Here is an 18,730-nt window from a genome sequence, read left to right as displayed (position 1 = left end):
TAATCATCTCCTGATTTGTTGGCTTACCATACCTGAATAATAACAAAACCTACATTTTAAAACACAAGCCTGCTAGTTCTTTGTTGGGGAGATCAGGGGTGAATGGTCATTTTAAAGAGCTCAGTAATTGCACCCTGTAGATGGGCTACACTCTTCTATGAAGAGGAGGTCGAGAGGTCTAGTAGTCTACACTATGCATTTGGAGCTTTCAGAGGGTGGCCTTGAAGTCTGGGCCCTGAGGAGAAGAAGGAAGGGAAGGGCCGAGTGTGCGGAACAGGTCTGGCAACAGGGCAGCTGGCTGAGACCCCAGGAGAAGCCAGCTAGTCAGGGAGAGGCAGCCATGCCCGTGGCAGGGATAGCTGAAGGACCTAAGAGAGATGCTCTTCCACTGCAAGTGGCCTCCACACCTGCAGGGGGTGGCAGACCCTCCATCCATTACCCCAGGCCTTCCCATATGCCATGGTGCCATGAGCTGAAGAATGAACAGGTGAGGCAGCCGAGGTGCAGCAGACCAGAGAAGACAACATCCCCAGGTGCTAGGAGCTGTGTTAGGGAGAAGTTAGATGGGAGGAGTGGGTGCAGCTCACACTGACACTGACCAATAAGTGAATGTAAGACAAGCCCTCTCCCCAGACACCCGGAAGGAAGGTGGCCCAGGAAGGCTGGCAGGACACAGTTCTTGCCCTGCTTGGTTCATGGGACACCCCAGGTGGCAGACCCTGGGTGTCACACACGCCAACCATGGTCTTCACATGTTGAGTCAGTGCCAACATTTTTAAACTATACCTTTCAACCTCTAGCAACACTTTGAAAACATTCTTCCTCTCAACTATCTTCCAAAAATAAATTTTATCATAGAATGATGAAGAAAAAGAGCTCTCGAGTCATCCTACCTGGGCTGGAACCTCAGCTCTGCCATGCGACAGCTCTGTGGCTGAGCACAAGTTACATAACCTTTCTGAGGCCTGTTTTCTCATCTGTAAAGGTCATTTATTCATTTGACAAATATGTAGTGAGCACCTAATTATTGTAGGTATTGGGGATACTGGTTACACAAAATGGACAACCACCCCTGCACTGTTGGAGCTTCACAGGAATAGTGCACACTTCAGAGGGTTCTTGTAAAATCCAAGTTCACATACCTAACACCCCCAACTGTGTCTGGGACACAGACAGTGCTTGGTAAATGTCACCCCACTCACCACCTTCCTGTCCTCTGCACATACTACCCCACCAGATTGAAGTGAGGGACACGTTAGATCATGACTGTCATAATATATGTAAGAGGTAAGATTTATTTTTGGTCACTCCTGATGGTAGAATAGAAATGAGACCCTCAAAATCTCAGGGAGAGAGACTGTGGCTCAACAGAAGGAAGGACTTTCTAACATTATAATCCAGGCCCTGAATAGGCTTCTTCCTGACTCTAGCTCTGTCCTTGAAGGATGGAGGAGACTCTCACAGGTCTTTCAACTCTGGATGACATACCTGCCAAGGGGGGAGGCTCCAGTGAGAGTGTGGGTGGCCGATGATCAGTGCAGGCACAGGGTAGGGTCCAGGCATGACAGCAGTGGGGTTAGACAAGCACCATCACTAGGGCCTCCGGCAGGAAAGGCTTACACAGCCCAGACTGGTAAATGTGAAGGGAGTGCTGGCAATGGAAAACCAGTTCCCAACCTTCATGGTAAAGACTGAATCAGTCAAGCAAGAGTCACCTGTGATGCTAAATCTAGGGGGACATTTTGATGAGCAGGATATTGGCAGGGCCTTAAAGTGTCTCTTAACACACGTCAAGGAGGAAAAAAAGAACAGTAAAGACACAATGGAAAAATCAGACAACACCTTGACAGGTGATTGAAGTGAACGTCACCAACGAGGGACACCATGCACCTCCAGATCCTGAGATAAACACAACACACCTATGATGGATTCCAGCTAGGAGTCAGTAACCGAATCTGATCATGAATATAACCATGATAGAAAGACACCAGACAAACCCAAAATGAGGAATATTCTATTGTTTTAATTGGGGTATTGTATTATTCAAAAATGTAAATTGTCATAACTGTGGAAATGTCCCAAAGTAAAGGAGGCTATGGAAATATGATGATGAAATTCACTATGGGTATCTATACTGGGGATCCTGTACTGGGGGAAAGGGAGGGGGAAATGCTATAAAAGACATAACTTGGTCAATTGATAGGATCAAAATACAAACAGTAGATTAAAGTAGGCAACCATGTGAAATTGACTGAAGTTGGTAACTTACTGTGATTATGTAAAAAAAATCCCTGCTCTTTGGAAATATACACAGAAGTATCTAAGGATAAAGGGCCATGATGAGTATAACTTACCCTCAAATGGGAGAGAGAGAAAAAGGGAGGGCGGAGGGAGAGGAGAGAGTGAGAGAGAGAGAGAGAATATTATAAACCAAATGGAATAGAACATTACCAATAAATGAGTCTAAGTAAAGTGTGTGGATGTTCTTCTGAAACTTTCCTATGAGTTTGAAATTATTTCCCAAAAAAGGCTCTAGAAAGGTCTCCATGTGTCCGTTTCTCATTCTTTATCTTTTAAACTAAGAAAAAGACATGTCAACTAAAAATATACGTATTACAACTCAAACCCATTCATCACTGACTCAGCCGCACCTTCCTCGTTAGATTCAGTGAGTCAGCACAACAGGAAAATCAGATAGCCCCTGACCTGGCAGGACACACACACACACACACACACACACACACACACACAGGCACACAACCCCAGCCCGCCTGGCCTCTGGCAGACTTCCTGCCAGTATCTGATCCTCCAGGGGCTGCCCAAGGGTAACTCTAAATAGTTTTCCACTTCAATCCAGAGAAAGACAAAAGAAAAACTATTCCGAAACACAGGGATGTCCTGGATAGGATCCAGGACAAAATATAGTTATAAAAATCCTTGGAAAATAAGGATATGGTCAATGCTTCCGAGGATGCTGAGAACAATGGGATGGTGGACTGTAAGTATTCCTGCCTCAAAACTGCCCCCCAAGGATTCCGGAGGCTTGCCAACTGGCTTGCTGAAACCTGGAGGCTGAACATAGGCCTACTTTCCCCAACTTCTAACAACAGCAAACTGCCTCTCTGCCTTTTTAAACGTCTACGTGCACAGGCATATTTGGGTGAACATCCATTCCTGTGTAAGAATGACACCAGGACAAAGCAACCAATAGACGACAAGCAGAGAGAAAATACCATCCATACTTAAAACAGACCGAGGGTCAATATTCCTAACAAGATCCCAAACGTACAAACTACCATGAATTAGTTAGAATAAAACAAGCACCTCAAAGGATTAAGATAGGCAACTGACAGAAGAAGAAATACAAATGGGCAATAAACACGTGGAAGGATGCTCAACTTTACAAGCAATTAAGGAAACACAAATTATAAGATACCTTTTTTCCCCCATGGCACTAGCAAAAATAAAACATCGACGGGCACTTTTTTTACACTGTCGGTAGACGTAACTCAGGACACCTTTTCTGAAAAGCAATTTGGCAGAATTGATGAAAATGTTATCCCATTTCTAAGGACCTATCCTAAAGGAAAAATAGTATAAGAACATAAAAACGTTTGGATAAAGATGTTCAGTGGAAGGCCAGGAAAGAAACTAGAAAGTAACTAAATACCAGTCAATAAGGTTACAGTGGGATAAATTATGGTGCACTCACACCGTGGAATACAACACAACTACTGAAAATGGGGTTGACCGATATCCACTGACTTGGGAAAACGGTTCGTGATAAAATGACAAAAAGCCACATGGGGACCAATATACATGGCGTGACTCATTTTTGTGTAAGTAAATGAATACACTCGTATATAAACAGATGCTTGCAGACACTTAGGGAAAGTTGAGGAAGCTATATACGGTCAACAGTGGACACCACTGGAGGGAAGGGAAGGAGCGGATTGGAGAACATGCATTTTTTCCTTTATAAACTTTTAAAAATGGAGCTTACTTACTTACGCTTATTATTTTACTTTATTTTTTTTGGCTGTGCCATGTGGCATGCGGGATCTTAGTTCCCCAACCAGGGATCGAACCCATGGCCCCTGCAGTGGAAGCACAGAGTCTTAACCAATGGACCACCAGGGAAATCCTGGAGCTTACTTCTGCTTATAAAAACATTGATAATTTTTATACTCTTGTGGGGTGTTTTTTCAAATAAAAAAGAATGTATTCATATTCAGGTACAGCACGTGTCCAGACGGGGCATGCACTTGCTGCAATGTTCACATACTGGTGTGGTTTCTGTATGTGCATCTGTATAGATCCTGCTACAACCAACAGTCCCCATGTACTGGACACCTTCAATGTGCCAAGCACAGGGTAGGCGTTTGACACGTACGCATTATACAACAACTCTGCACTGTAGGTACTGTGATTGCCTTTCAGAAAGGTCCAGGTCAAGGCAGTGCCAGGATGAGACCCACTGCTGAAAGTGGGGCTCCCGAGAGTAGCCTTTGACCTTCACTCTCATGCCAGCCACCACCACTGCCCTGCTCAGCTATGTAGACAACCTGGGGGACCAAGACCACCTGCCCCTGCCAGGATGGAACCCCTTGGCCACATCAACTCATTCCAGGTGTGAGTAAAAGGCACCCACTGGCCGGATCTGCGCCCCGACCTTCCTTACATTCTTGCACGTGACAGACTCATGTTCAGCTCCTTCCTAGCAACCCCTGCTTTCCCTCAATAGATTAAGCCCGTTGTCCCCGGAGACACCAGGACAAGCCCTACCTCCACCCTGGGGGCACCAAGACCTACTCCAGGGTCAGCAACAGCCCTACAGGAGACGGTCACCTACGTCAGGAAGACCCACCGTTCCCAAAACATCTCCTCACAGCCTATCGCGGTGCCGAAAGGCTCACCGTTAGCGCTTTCATTTTTGGTCTAAGCGGAGTCTGGGAAATAAAGCACCATCGCCTACATTCCTAAGAGAAGGAGCAAAACGTTAAGCCACAGGCTGCCACCAACACTTCAGTATGAATGAGTGAGTCCGTTTTCAAACCACATCTGGCTGAGAGCATCCTTTGATGGGATAGGGCTGGGGTCAGTGGGACTCAAGCAACTGGGGCAGTTGGAGGGCAGCACAGGGAAGCTACGGAAAAGGGGATGTGCCGAAGGGAACTGCCATTTAGGGAGCAGCCCTCTGTGGCAGGTCCCTGAGATGTGCTTTTGCACTTGATTTAATACTCCCTAAGGAGGAGGAAACAGGCTCCGGAAGCTGAGCTGAGGACCTGCCCAAGGCCACAGGGCTGTTGAGTCTGGACCCTAGCTCTTCCCAAAGTCCATATTCATTCCAGCTCATTCCGTGACCAGCTCACGGGGCTGACGTCGGGGTGAGAGGAGGAGCAGCTGAGGAGGAAGGACAGGGAGCAACGGTGCCCGGGAAGGTACCCGAGCTGCCTCCGGGGCCCCCGTCAGTGGCAGACACCATACTGACAACCCAGATCGCAGGGCAGGTGAAGGCAGGCCAGGCTCTGTGTGCGGCTGAGAGAGCCCTCAAGGCCCCACTTTATAGAGTCACCAGATCGCTGAAAGGTTGGGAGTGAATCACACTCTTCTAAAGAAAATGCTATTGTGAGAGCCTAAGGGAACGCTTCTTTAAAGGCAGTAGCGTGCCTTCTAGCCGATTCTTGGTGTAAATCTGGGTCTCCTTCTGTACTTCTTGATTGAAGGGGGGGCGGGGGGACAGCCACCCTGGAATAGAGTTGCCAGATCAAGTACAGGATTCCCTGTTAAGTTTACCTTTCAGATAAACAATGGGTAATCTCTTAATATAAATATGTCTCATGCAACATTTGGGACATTCAAACTTAACTGAGTGTCCTATATGTTTCTCTATTGAATCTGGCCACCCTACCCTGGGCCTGGCTAGGGCTGGGGCCAGTGAATTATGGTGGTCAAGGTGAGTATCATTTTAACCCTGGTGGTTTTTTTGCTTCGTTTTTTGGGGGTTTTTCTGGCTGGGCCGTTAGGCTTGTAGGATCTTAGTTCCCCGACCTGGGATCAAACCGCACCCTCTGCAGTGAAAGCGCAGAGTCCTAACCACTGGATGGCCAGGGAATTCCGTAACCCTGGTGTTTTGACAGATGGACATTTTGACCCCATGGAGACTTTTGCTCCCATATTTACATCTACCAAACATTTAAATTAAAAAAAAATACACCTACATTAATTAATTTCTACTGGAAAGGCATTTTTCAGAACAAATTAAATTAAGCCCATTTAATTTGTTGAGGTATTTTCTATACAGTGTAATTAAACTCCTTTCTTTTTTTAATCTTCATTTTTATTTTACCAAAATTATTGTCATTAGTAACAATTATTTTCTGTTTAAATTTCCCAACACAGGTTTGGTGCAAAGTTTTCTTGTGGGGGGGTTTTGTTTGTTTGTTTTTTCATTTTTCGATTCATATCAAGCTTTATCCAATATAGCTCTCTTCCATTCTTGAGTTTTCTTTTGTGGAATTAGTTCTGTTAAGTCTGATTCTCTCAGGTCAGTGTTTACAGTTACCAACAGGATTCTTCAGTCAGTTTTTCATTTCCTTAACAATTTTACCATGTGCCGTTTTGCCCATAATTATTGCATGGTAATCATTTCTACCAATAACCACATCCAGAAACTATGGCAAGAATTATATTTATTTCTTAGTTAATCCATGAAATAATTGAGAGCCATTCCTTGCAGAAGTGCCAGCATTGCTCTCATGCCCTGGTGCACACTGGTCTCCCCTGGGCAGTTTCAGGAAGTGCTGCCGCCTGCACCCGACTCCAGCTTCTCCTTTAATCAGTTTGTGCCTAGACACTGATCTATTGTAAAGCTCCCAGGCCATTCTAAGATGCACCCAGGGCTGGAGCACCGTTCTAAAAATCTAGAGCTGCGCTGTCCAACACAGTAAGCCGCCACTATGCACGCCCATGAGCTATTCAAATTTAAATTAATTAAAATTAAATAAAACTTAAGATACAGTTCCTCAATTACACTAGCCAACACGGAATGGTTCCATCATCTCAGAAAGTTCTACCAGGCAGCACTGGTCTGGAGTGCAGACGACTGGTTCTCACTCCCTAACGCCTGGGAGTTCGTAATGATGCATAGGCCCCGCTCCCAATCAATTAAGTGAGAACTTGCAGGCGGGGCCAGGCACTGGCATGTTATGTCAAAGCTGCCGATGATGCGCTTGCGTCTCATAGCCTGGATTGGGAATTTCTCAGCTGAACATCCCAGGGGTCAAACTTAGCTGGTCAGGGATCAGGGTCATCTTCCCCTCCAGCATCCTTCTGAGAAGCCCAGAGTAAGCAGGAAGTTGTTGAGTGAAGCCTAGGACACTCAACTGAGTCCAGGACCCAGCCTAGCTGGGTTTGCACGAGTGTCTCCCATCCAGAGGAGTGAAGTTTCCTCTTATGTGCATTTGAAACCTGATTTTATCGGCATGGAGTTGATCCACCCCTGCAGTTGCTTCAGGATGGGTGGGGTGCAGAATGGCCCAGAGACAGTATCCAGCCTGAGTTTCCCCTCCTGAGAGATTCCGAGACCCCACTCCAGGCCAACAGACCAGGCTGGCATAATAAGGTCACCCAAAACTGCCAACGGTCGTCGGGGAAACACAGAAACATCAAAAATCCCAGAAGCCCTGGGGAAAGAGAAGAGAGTGGAAGTGGGGGAGAGTCAGAGGACAGAAGGAATAAACGGAGAGGGACCAGGAAGGAAAAGGAGCAAAACCACAGACATGTGGAGACAGAGGTGTGAGTGAGGGGCGGTAAAGAATGAGTGAGGCATTGAGGGGACTCTAGAAACAGGTGGAGGCAGAGGATGGAGGTTCAGAAGACGGAGAGGAGGAGACAGAGGGAGACTGTGGAGGGCTGTGCTGCACCTCGCTCGGAAGAAGACCCAGGAGGACCCTAGGTGGGCTCACAGCCCACCCAGGACTGCCAGGAAGGAAGGAACTGCTGCATGACGACCCTGTGGATCTCACTGAAACTGAGGGCAGTCAGATGGCAGCGGCCACCGTCACACCTGTTATGTCCCTATTTGCTTCCTGACCAGACACTGCCAACTTGAGGGTAGTGAGTAGGTGTTCTATGTAAAGCGTTCATTGAATTGAATTCACTGACTTTTTTTCCCTTTTCTCTTTTAGAACGTAAAATATCACATCGTTGCTCTTTCCACTTCCTGGAAATGCTTCTTACTTTTACAGTGTTAGACTTTTTAATACTTTTAATTAACTGGTTTGTTTTTGTTTGTTTGTTTGTTTGTTTTGTGGTATGCAGGTCTCTCACTGTTGTGGCCTCTCCCGTTGTGGAGCACAGGCTCTGGACGCGCAGGCTCAGCGGCCATGGCTCACGGGCCCAGCCGCTCCGCGGCATGTGGGATCTTCCCGGACCGGGGCACGAACCCGTGTCCCCTGCATCGGCAGGCGGACTCTCAACCACTGCGCCACCAGGGAAGCCCTTAACTGGGATTCTTTTCTCACATTTCATGAGCAGCATGAACGTACTGTGCACTCTAACCATGAGGGCCTTACAGAAGCACCCTGTGGGTACCTGCCTCCCTCCCGCTACTCCAGTGGGTTTCCCCTCATGCATCTTCCATCCAAGCAAACTGCTCTCCAGCCTGCATACCCCACTGGCTCCGAGGCTCCGATAGCAAAGCTAAAATTCTATTATTTCTGAAATTCTTCAGATGTTTGTGAATATAAGTTCAAAGTTAGTTGAATTAAAATTTAATTTCTAATCGCTAGAAATGCAAAATTGAGATAAATGTTTGAAAAACTCAAAAATTACATTCAAGTAGTTATCAGAAAGAAGTTTCTGGTGAATCGGGAAGCTTTGTGAATTAGTTCTTCTGCAAATTGCTGTGTGAGGAACTGATTTCCAGCACACTGCCCTCTCAAGTGACCTACCTGGTCATGTGGGAAACTGGTGTTCAGGGAGCTGACTTGCCCCCAGGAGCCAGAGGACATCCACAGGGGCCAACGAGAGGGCTCCAATGTGTGAGACAGCCTGCCCCTGCTGTGATCTCCAACCCACGGAGCCAGGCCGGCCCATGTGTGGCACTGGCCTGCTATCACCCCGAGGTCTAGCCTGGCCCTTGAGTTGATCAAAAATATGTTCTCATCCCCTGCTGCCTTCATGGTCTTAGAAATCTCCCCACAGGGCCTGAAAAGTACTGAATGTGATCATGAACGTGAAACATGTGTTCCCTCTGCATGCCTTTGCCTTGCTATGCTCTCTCCAGAAGGGCCCAGCACCTGCCTGGCGCTTCCGGGAGCCTCTGAGAGGTGCAGGGGCTCCGTGATTCTGACCATGTTGCAGACCTGCCCTTCAATCACAGCTCTGCCATCAGTAGCCTTCGAGGAAATTAATCTCCTGGAGCCTCAGTTTCCCTCCGTAATAATGACAAGTCTAATAGTAACAACTAACGATTAAAAAAGATCTTTTATATAAAGACTCAGCACAGGGCCAGACACTTGGCTAAGCTCTTGGTAAACATCAGCTGTTGTGGGTTTGCTATTATTATCCTCAGCCTGGTGTCAGAGGCCCCCTCCCAACCTGGCCCCATTGCTCCCTTCTCACTGGGCTGCACAAGTCACGTGACTGAATCCCACATGTAAGGCCTTAGCCTGCTGCCCTCCATGCCCAAACAGTGGAAGGCCCTCCCTTCCTCTCCTCTCTAAAGCCAACCCTGGCCTCCGAGTCAGTCTGTGTGGCCCTCCTCCAGGAAGCCTTCCAGGACCACCCAGAGTCCAGCATTGCTCCTCCCTCACCTGTAGGTCAACCGTTCATGCTTGTCAGAAGCTGCCTTTTTTCCATGAAACACCTGTGCTGGGGTAACAGTGTGAATGAGTTCCTGCCCCTGCAGGAACCTGCACCCTGTGCAGGTGGGGGCTGCTGAGGTCCAGGCTGGACAAGATGGACCCAAGACGCCCTGGACCCACACCTTTTAGCCCTACCTTGGGAGGGCCCAGTGGAAGTGCCTCCATCCTCCGCACACGTATCACGCGCTGCACCCACAGCCAGCAGAGACACAGAGAGACCGTGGTGGCTGCGTTTTTCTTCCAAGCTTTTTAAGATTTCAAACTTTCCAGATGTCTGGGAGGCTGAGACCCCTGTCGGCCTTCCCCAGGTCTCTGAATCCTCCCTCCTTCCCTCTCCCACTCTCGCCCTGCCAGGGAAACACAGCCGGGCCCCAGACACCAGCTGACCCAGTTCCCAAACAAAGGCTCTACTGTCAGCAGGTCACAAAACAGCAAGCCCATGCCCGATCCTCAGGTCCAGACCTCAGCGAATGGCACCAAGAGCATGAACCCACCCCTGCCGGCCCCTCACACAGCTGCACCCCCGTCAGGCCTAGCAGGGACCGGCTGAAGCCCCGCCCTGACATTCAAGGTTCCGGCACTGAGCGCTCTCAGGCTGTGTCTCCCAGGTCACCCTACCCACAGTCAACAGGGCCATCAGTCTGCAAGCTGGCTGGCCCTGCCCACCCCGCCACCAGCACACACAAGGCCCAGGAGCTCCATACACGAGGAAGGACCCCTCGCCTGCCTCGAGAGCCTACTTTTGCCACCACAAAACTCTGAACTCTGCTCCTACTATTGCCCCTGCCTGGAAACCATCCCTACTACGTACATGAAATATCACCAGAAGGCACTGCCACAGGACGGTGGGCAGTCAGTGTGGGCCATCATTACTGTTCCGACTTCTAAACCACAACTCTCACCTCGAGTCCCACCTCTTTCACGAAGCCATCGCTCGGCCTGCCTCGCGCCATGTGCCACTGCCCTCCCTAGCCTGTGCTGGGCAGGGAGAGAGGGCCGTGCCAGGCACCTCAGGGCTGCAGCAGGACCCAGAGAGCCTTTTTCTTCCCTGCTCCCTGGGGCACAGGCTGTCTGGGGAAACACATGCACATCTGATCCTAGCCCATCTTCCTTCCCTGTCACTTGGGAAGCTCTCAGATTTACCCATGGCTGAGTTCCTAAGACTGCAGCCAGCCCTCTCCCCCAGATCTACCACCGGGCCAGGCCCACTAGTGGCAGGTCTTCACTAAACACCAGCTCTCCAGAGTCCACATTCTGTAGTCTACATCCGCCACGACCCTACCCATACACACCCACGGGCCAGAGTCCCCCTCACCGCCTCACCTGTTCCTCCCCATCGTCTCATGGTCTTTGACCACCACGTGAAGCTCGGAGCCTTGGTCCAGGGGGACACCCTTGAGGTCCCACTCAAAGCCCTGGAAGAAAAAGAGAAAAGATGTCTTAACCTATGGACCCCTAGAAGAGACTGTGTCTGGTCCCCACAGGTCCCCCTGGGGCACTGAGCAGGCATCTGTGACCACTACTGGTGAAGGGAAGGATGCATGAGAGAAGGAATGAATACATGAGTAGCAGGGTCTCAGAGCTTCAGAAGGGACAGCGAGAGCTGAAGGCAGCGGAAGAGGGTAGGAGACCAGACCCCCATGACCCCCTCCCCAACTCAATTCCACCAGTCTCCAGCTGGGAAAACTTCCAGGCGACCCTCAGGGCCCAAGATCAGTGTGCTCATGGGGCAGCCCGGCGCCTGGTGACAGCATGCATTAGTGCCACCTTGGTCTCCAGAGACCCCAGGACCCTCCTCAGAGCAAAGGCACCCCATGCATCCCAACCCCATCCACACAAGGATGGGGCTTCCAAAGACCACCAGGGCGCCATATAAAGAAAGCTGGTTGACTAAGTCTCGAACAAGAGCAAGTTATGTAGCAGACGGGAGCCAATTCTTTTGCAATTAGAGAGTGACAAATCTCTGCACAGATAATACCCTGACCAGCAAGAGCTTGAGTTGGTGAGCAAATAAATGAGCATCTGCCAACATAGATTTACTGATTAAAATTGTTAAAGGCTATTGCAACGTGCCTTAAGTAAATCATTTGCACAGATGATTTACTGCAAATAGGCAATTATCTCCTATAGTTTAAATTACCTAAACATTGTCAGTTTTTTTCTGAAACAGTGTATTAAATTTAACCCAAAGGGAAAAAAAAAAAAAAAAAGAAAGAAAGAAAGCTGGTTGAGAGGGCAGGAACCAGAGGAGGACCTGATGAATCAGGGAGGGCTGTGGGGAGGAGGTAGTTCTGGGCAAGGACAACGGCCCTGTGTAAGGGAGAAAAAGCAGGTAAGAGAGCCCTAGACACCCTCCTCCTGGCTGGCCAGAGCTGAAAGAAGCAGAGACAAGGGACCCCTCACTCCTCTCCACACCGTAACCACAGCACGGGGGAGACCGCAGGCCAGGCCACCACCCCTCCTCCCAGGTGCCGGGAGGATTTCGTTTTGCACACCGGACCAGAGCCCCTCCTCTCCATGACAACACCTCTGAGAAAGCTGCCTCTGCCTGAGCCCCCTGACTCGTCCCTGCAGAGACAGTGGCAGCAGAGGGAGGAAAGGAAGGAAGGTGGGAAGCTCGCATACCTCATTCCACACGGGGTTCACGCTGTTCTTGATGACTTTGGTTCTCTTCTTCACCCCTACGAGAGACACAGAGGGGGAGTGAAGAGACGTACTCCAACCTGCGCCTTCCCCAAGTGAGGGCCAGTTCCAAGACCTGCACTGCACCTCACCCGCCAAAGGAAACCTTACAAAACCCACGAGTCCCTGAGAATCCCACCAGTCTGCAATGAAAGCCCAATGCCAATCACACACATCTCTGAGCTCTGGGACGGACAAACAGCAGCCCCATCGGAAGGACTGTTTAAAGGAAAATACCCAGCCTGACTCTTCTTAATGAGTTTGTTATTGTTACTCCTGACTTTCTAAGTAAAGTTTTTAAATTGTAAAGTTTCTGATTCTCAGAATGAATGATCTTCATAGAAAATATTCCATGTTTCTTTAAAACAATCTATCTCCACATATTGTATGATTCCATTTATATGAAATGTCCAGAACAGGCAAATTCACAGAGACAGAAAATAGATTAGTAGTTTCCAGGGCCCTAGAGGGAGATGGGAATGGCAAGTGAATGCTTAATGGAGATTTCTTTTTGGGGTGATGAACTGTTATGGAATTAGATAGTGATGATGGTTGTACAACATTGTGAGTATACTAAAAACCATTTATACTGTACACTTTTAAATGGTTAAAATGGTGACTTTTAGGGTCTGTGAATTTTACCTCAATTTTAAAAAGATCCACCTCACTCTCACCTTGAAGGTATCTATCTGAAGCAGGCTGTCCTACCTGCTCCTGAGGGCTGGGCCGAGGGAATGCAGAAGGGCTTTGAGATAGACAACAAGAAGAACTAATGCTGTGATAGCTGGGAAGAGCCACAGCACCCCAGGCGGCAGACTGCTGAGTGCTCCCTCTGGAGTTTGGGCCTAAGGGGTGAATGAGGGGCACAGAAAGGGCTAAACACGTCTGGCTCTTCCATTAAGCATCAGAACAGACATGATTCTGTGTTCAATGGACGATTAAAAGTGTTCAGCCAGGGCTTCCCTGGCGGCACAGCCGTTAAGAATCCGCCTGCCAATGCAGGGGACACGGGTTCAAGCCCTGGTCCGGAAAGATCCCACATGCTGGAGCAACTAAGCCTGTGCGCCACAGCTACTGAGCCTGCGCTCTAGAGCCTGCGAGCCACAACTACTGAAGCCCGTGCACCTAGAGCCCGTGCTCCGCAACAAGAGAAGCCACTGCGATAAGAAGCCTGCGCACTGCAATGAAGAGTAGCCCCCGCTCGCCGCAACTAGAGAAAGCCCGCGCGCAGCAACGAAGACCCAACGCAGCCAAAAATAAATAAATAAAAATAAATAAATTTTAAAAATAATTTTTTAAAAAAAGTGTTCCGCCAGACACAAAACTTATATTTGGGTTGGATCTGAAAGATCACCGGTTCAACCCTGCCTGTGCAAGACCCGGCAGTAAGAAGCCTTTGGTCTCACCTGGACTGCTCAGTGTTTACAGAGTCCTGTCTGGACCATGAAAGCCCCTCAAGCCTCTGGAAACATCTCCCAGGACGCCCGAGTCTTCCTCTGAAACTGAGCATTGTCCGTTTCCCTTCTGTAGGGTCAGCCCCCGTGGCCCGGTTCAGAGCATGGAGAGAAGCGGGGAGCAGAGGTGGGTCAAGGACGCAAGCCGGGTAGGGGGAAGGATTTGGAGGAAGGAAACAACAGAGTAAGGAGCAAAGGAAAACCCAGGAGAAAGAAACATCTGAGGGAGAATCGGTAGACTTAAGGCAAAGATTCAGCCCCACGAGCCCCCTCAGAGATCCTGAGAAACCTCCACCAGTGGTAGAGGGTGAGCCCCCAACCCCTCTCACCGCCTGCTGCAAATCACTGTTGTGGGAAAAGCACGTGGACTTTGGAATGACACAGACCACCATAGAATACTTATTTTCTGGGAGACCCTAGGGGCAGCAGTTCTCAAATTTTTGGTCACAGGATGTCATTCTTAAAAATTATTGAGGCGGGACTTCCCTGGTGGTGCAGTGGTTAAGAATCTGCCTGCCAGTGCAGGCGACACTGGTTACAGCCCTGGTCCGGGAAGATCCCACATGCCGTGGAGCAACTAAGCCCATGCGCCGCAACTACTGAAGCCCGTGCGCCTAGAGTCCGTGCTCCACAACAAGAGAAGCCACTGCAATGAGAAGCCCTTGCACCACAACAAAGAGTAGCCCCCGCTCGCCACAAAGACCCAACACAGCCATAAATAAATAAATAAACAAATTTTTTTATTTATTTAAAAAAAAGAAAAACTTCCATAGGAAAAAATTTATTGAGGGCCCTAAGGAGCTTTTACTAAGGTAACTTGTATCTATCAACTTTTACTGTATTCAAGGTTAAAACTGAGGCATTTAAAAATATTTATTTAGTAATTAATATTACATTAACAATAATAAGCCCAGTACATGTTAACATAAGTGACATATTTTTACGAAAAATAACTAACTTCCAAAACAAAGGAAACAGAAAAGTGACACTGTTTACATTTTGCAAATCTCTTTAATGCCTCACTGGATTCTCATTATCCTGTCTACATTCAGTCCATTGAGATGTCTTGTTTTAGTTGACATCTGTGAAAAAAACCCAACCAGACATATAGTTGGAGATGCATTTTAATAAATTTTCAGATAATTGTGGATCTCCTTCTCTGATACTGCACCAAAACTCAGTAAGTATTATTTCTTTTTCTTTTTTTTAAATTTTTCGCTGCATTGGGTCTTCGTAGCTGCGTGCGGGCTTTCTCAAGTTGCGGCAAGCTGGGGCTACTCTTCGTTGCGGTGCGTGGTCTTCTCATTGCCGGGGCTTCTCTTGTTGTGGAGCACAGGCTCTAGGCGCATGGGCTTCAGTAGCTGTAGCACGTAGGCTCAGTAGTTGTGGCTCGCGGACTCTAGAGCAACGGCTCAGTAGTTGGGACGCAGGGGGCTTAGTTGCTCCGTGGCATGTGGGAGCTTCCTGAACCAGGGCTTGAACCCGTGTCCCCTGCATTGGCAGGCAGATTCTTAACCACTGTGCCACTAGGGAAACCCTCAATAAGTAGTATTTCTTAAACCTAAAGGTGAGCTGCAGTGTGAAATCTGAAAGCAGAGTGATGAACATTTTGTACTCTGTTACATTAAAATCTGTTGTCCTATCTTGCATTTTGAATAAATCTTTTATCCACACATGATTCTGTAACATCTTGCATTGCTCATTTGGGAAGTTTTTGCTCACTGAGTTATGCAGACCTTCCAAATGTTGACACGTTTCACTATATAATACTGAAAAATCACATTCATTAATATCACCATCAGTCTCATCAGAAAAGACATTAAATACTGGGAAACTGGAAGACAGAAGCTTTCTAAAATTCCAATTTTTGTTTGAAAGCTCAAATTTTATGATGGGCAACAAATGATAAACGTCAGCTTTTAAAGTGGCGGGCGCACTCACTCATTTTCAAGAAAATGTCTATCAGATGCCCAAGTCTGAACGATCATAGTTTGTCAGTCATTCTTTCAAGTGAAAACAGTATTCCATTAAAAAAAAAAAAAAAAAGCCTAGTTCAGCATGCCACTCAAGTGGTCACACAGGGCTTTTTCTTGCAACAACCTTCATTTTCCAGGGTGCAACAGAATGCTCTGTGCGTACTTCCCATCTCAACACAGAAAATATTACAAACGTGTAACTCCAGATCAAGATTGATAAAATTAATATTTGTACTGCTTTATCAAGGTCATTCTTCAGTAAAACTGGCTTTTTTTCCCCCCAACCTGTGAGTACTGGCTTTTTTTTTTCAAATTACACGAGGGTGAAAAATACAACAACTAGTACAATTTGGTGCCAAAGCCCTCATTAGTCTTAAGGCACCAACAGTTTCACCTTCCAGTGCTATTGTACCAGTCGTACAAATATGGACTCAGCGAAAATGGCAAATAGCATCTTAGTGTTATTGTGGAAATAGCTTTAACCTTGCTGACCTGCTCAAAGGCCTGGGGAGTCCCCCAGAGGTCCTCGTACCACACTTGAAGAACCTCTTAGGAAATTCATTGAACATCTCAGTTTCCTCATCTGTAAGGTCATAATAATACCTCCCTAAGGGACTGTAGGGAAAATTAAACGAGATAAGATGACTGAGCTGCCTGGCACACAGCACGCTCATTTAATGTGAGTTCACTTCCCCTCCCCTCCCCTCTGTGCCCCACTCTGATGCATCTAGTGAATTCCTACTGATCCTTCAATGGGCAGCTCAGTTGTCTCTGCTCAGATAAGCCTGCCCCGACTCTCCCACACAGAGATGGTTGCAAGCTGTGACCACATGTATCGAACAGCAGGACAGCTGTGTGCTTCTACGTCTGTCTCCCCTACTAGAGTGTGAGCTTCAGAGAGCAGACACCATGCCTTCCTCATGTTAGGAACCCTAGAATATAGCAAGGTGCCCAGTAATCGGGTGCCAAAGGAATGGGTCCTTTTCTTTCCCAAGTTGACTGCAAGTTCACTTCCTCACTAGAGGACAGAACAGCTCTTCTCAGAGAACGCCAGAGACTGCATTCGCAGAATGGCTACATGTCAACAGAAAGAGGGGATGAAAGAAAGTACAATGGCGGGCAGGTGTCCTCGGGGGGCCCTGTTATCTTCTTAAAGGTTGCGCCCTGGCTCAATCATTCTGAATCCCCTTGGGGGCCGTGTTGGTGTGGCTCCAGCAGAGGTTAAACACATGGCTTTGGAGTCATTCAAACAGCAGGCGCTACTAAGTGAACTTGTCATCTCTCTAAGGCCTTGTCTCCCTTGGCAGTAAAATGACAATAATAAAGAGTGTCTACTGTATCAGTTTTGAGGGGCTATGAGATGCTATCTAAGTGTTCACTTCCCCTCCCCTATCAACTTTCCATGACCTACAGGAGTAACATGGAAAATTCCATCTGCAGCCTCTCTTGAATTGTCCACTTGGAAACATATCCAGGTGCTCCTGACTAGCAGCAACTAAGCAGTGTCTGTGTGCCAAGCCCTGTGCAAAGTGTCTTTTAAACATTTTCTACTTCCTGCCTTCCCTGAAGATGAGGAGAACAAACTCCCTCTAAGGGATTTCACTAAGTCCCGGTTAGAAGGGCCAACTCTGGGACCCTCTGGATGACATGAAGCGAGTGGTCACTGATAGGCTCTACATCCCCAAAGAAGAGCCAGAAAGAAATGAAACGTTAACCCGGCACGATCACATGACTTACAGACGCCAAGGAAGAGGACGTCAGGCTGCTAATTAGGAAACAGTTCCTTCCTCATCATGGATTTAGACCTGTCCTGTCCTTGATCATCAATTCTGGCCTTGAGAGATGTGGCGTTATGTCTGTAAATAAACAGACTCAATAGTTAAAGATACAGGAGAGCTCACAGCTCATGCTGGGGTTGGGGGAGGGGATTACATCCTCTCCCCAGATTACTCTGCAGAACTGGAGGCCAGCAGGCACCCGTGAGAATCATGCTGGAGCCCTAGGGTGTGCCTCCAGACTGAATGACTCAGTGAAGGGGAGTGAACCCGCCATGGGAGGGCTCTTCTGGGCCCCATGCAAATTCTTCACTTGTTTCCCCAGCCCACCCACCCCAACTCAACCCACACTCCGAGACCACAGTCACCCATGGCTGTAGGGTAGTGTTTTTCTTTTTCTTTCTCTTTTTTGTTTTTTGACCACACTGCACAGCATGCAGGATCTTAGTTCCCTGACCAGGGATCGAACCCGTGCCCCCTGCAGTGGAAGCGCAGAGTCCTAACCACTGGACCGTCAGGGAAGTCCCTAGGGTGGTGTTTTTCAAACTGCAAATTGGGACCCATTAGCAGGCCATGACATCAATTGAGTGAGTTGACCAATATGTCTTTTTTTTTTTTTTTTTTTGCGGTACGCAAGCCTCTCACTGTTGTGGCCTCTCCCATTGCGGAGCACAGGCTCCGGACGCGCAGGCTCAGCGGCCATGGCTCACGGGCCCAGCCGCTCCGCGGCATGTGGGATCTTCCCGGACCGGGGCACGAACCCATGTCCCCTGCATCGGCAGGCGGACTCTCAACAACTGCGCCACCAGGGAAGCCCTATATTATGTGTATTTTAACACAATTTTTTTTTAAGTCCAGGTGGAAGATGGTGAGGACACAGGTAGCAGGCCTGGGGTCTACTGACAGGCATCTGGGTGGGGAAGGCAGAAGTGGTGGTGGGAGCAGAACACATCTCAGACTCTGACAGGGATGCA

The 18,730-nt window shown here is 48.2% G+C and overlaps 1 protein-coding gene across 24 annotated transcripts in view; it reads right to left on the bottom strand.

Moving 5' to 3' along the window:
• The window catches only part of DYSF (dysferlin), a 223,366-nt gene that overhangs the window by 187,055 nt on the left and 17,581 nt on the right, over positions 1-18,730 (bottom strand). For 23 of the 24 annotated variants that reach the window (XM_032652801.1, XM_032652812.1, XM_032652808.1 and 20 more), the window contains exons 2-3: positions 12,495-12,550; positions 11,193-11,284 (exon numbers count right to left, since the gene is read on the bottom strand). In XM_032652801.1, the coding sequence (XP_032508692.1) occupies positions 11,193-11,284; positions 12,495-12,550 (148 nt within the window). Of the gene's footprint in view, positions 1-11,192; positions 11,285-12,494; positions 12,551-17,718; positions 17,838-18,730 lie in introns of all 24 variants that reach the window. The other variant, XM_032652822.1, reaches the window with a different exon arrangement.

The sequence above is a fragment of the Phocoena sinus genome, chromosome 13 (assembly GCF_008692025.1).
Source record: "Phocoena sinus isolate mPhoSin1 chromosome 13, mPhoSin1.pri, whole genome shotgun sequence".
NCBI lineage: Eukaryota > Metazoa > Chordata > Mammalia > Artiodactyla > Phocoenidae > Phocoena > Phocoena sinus.
Note: the sequence above shows the minus strand (reverse complement) of the source record. Positions and strands in the feature narration are given on the sequence as shown.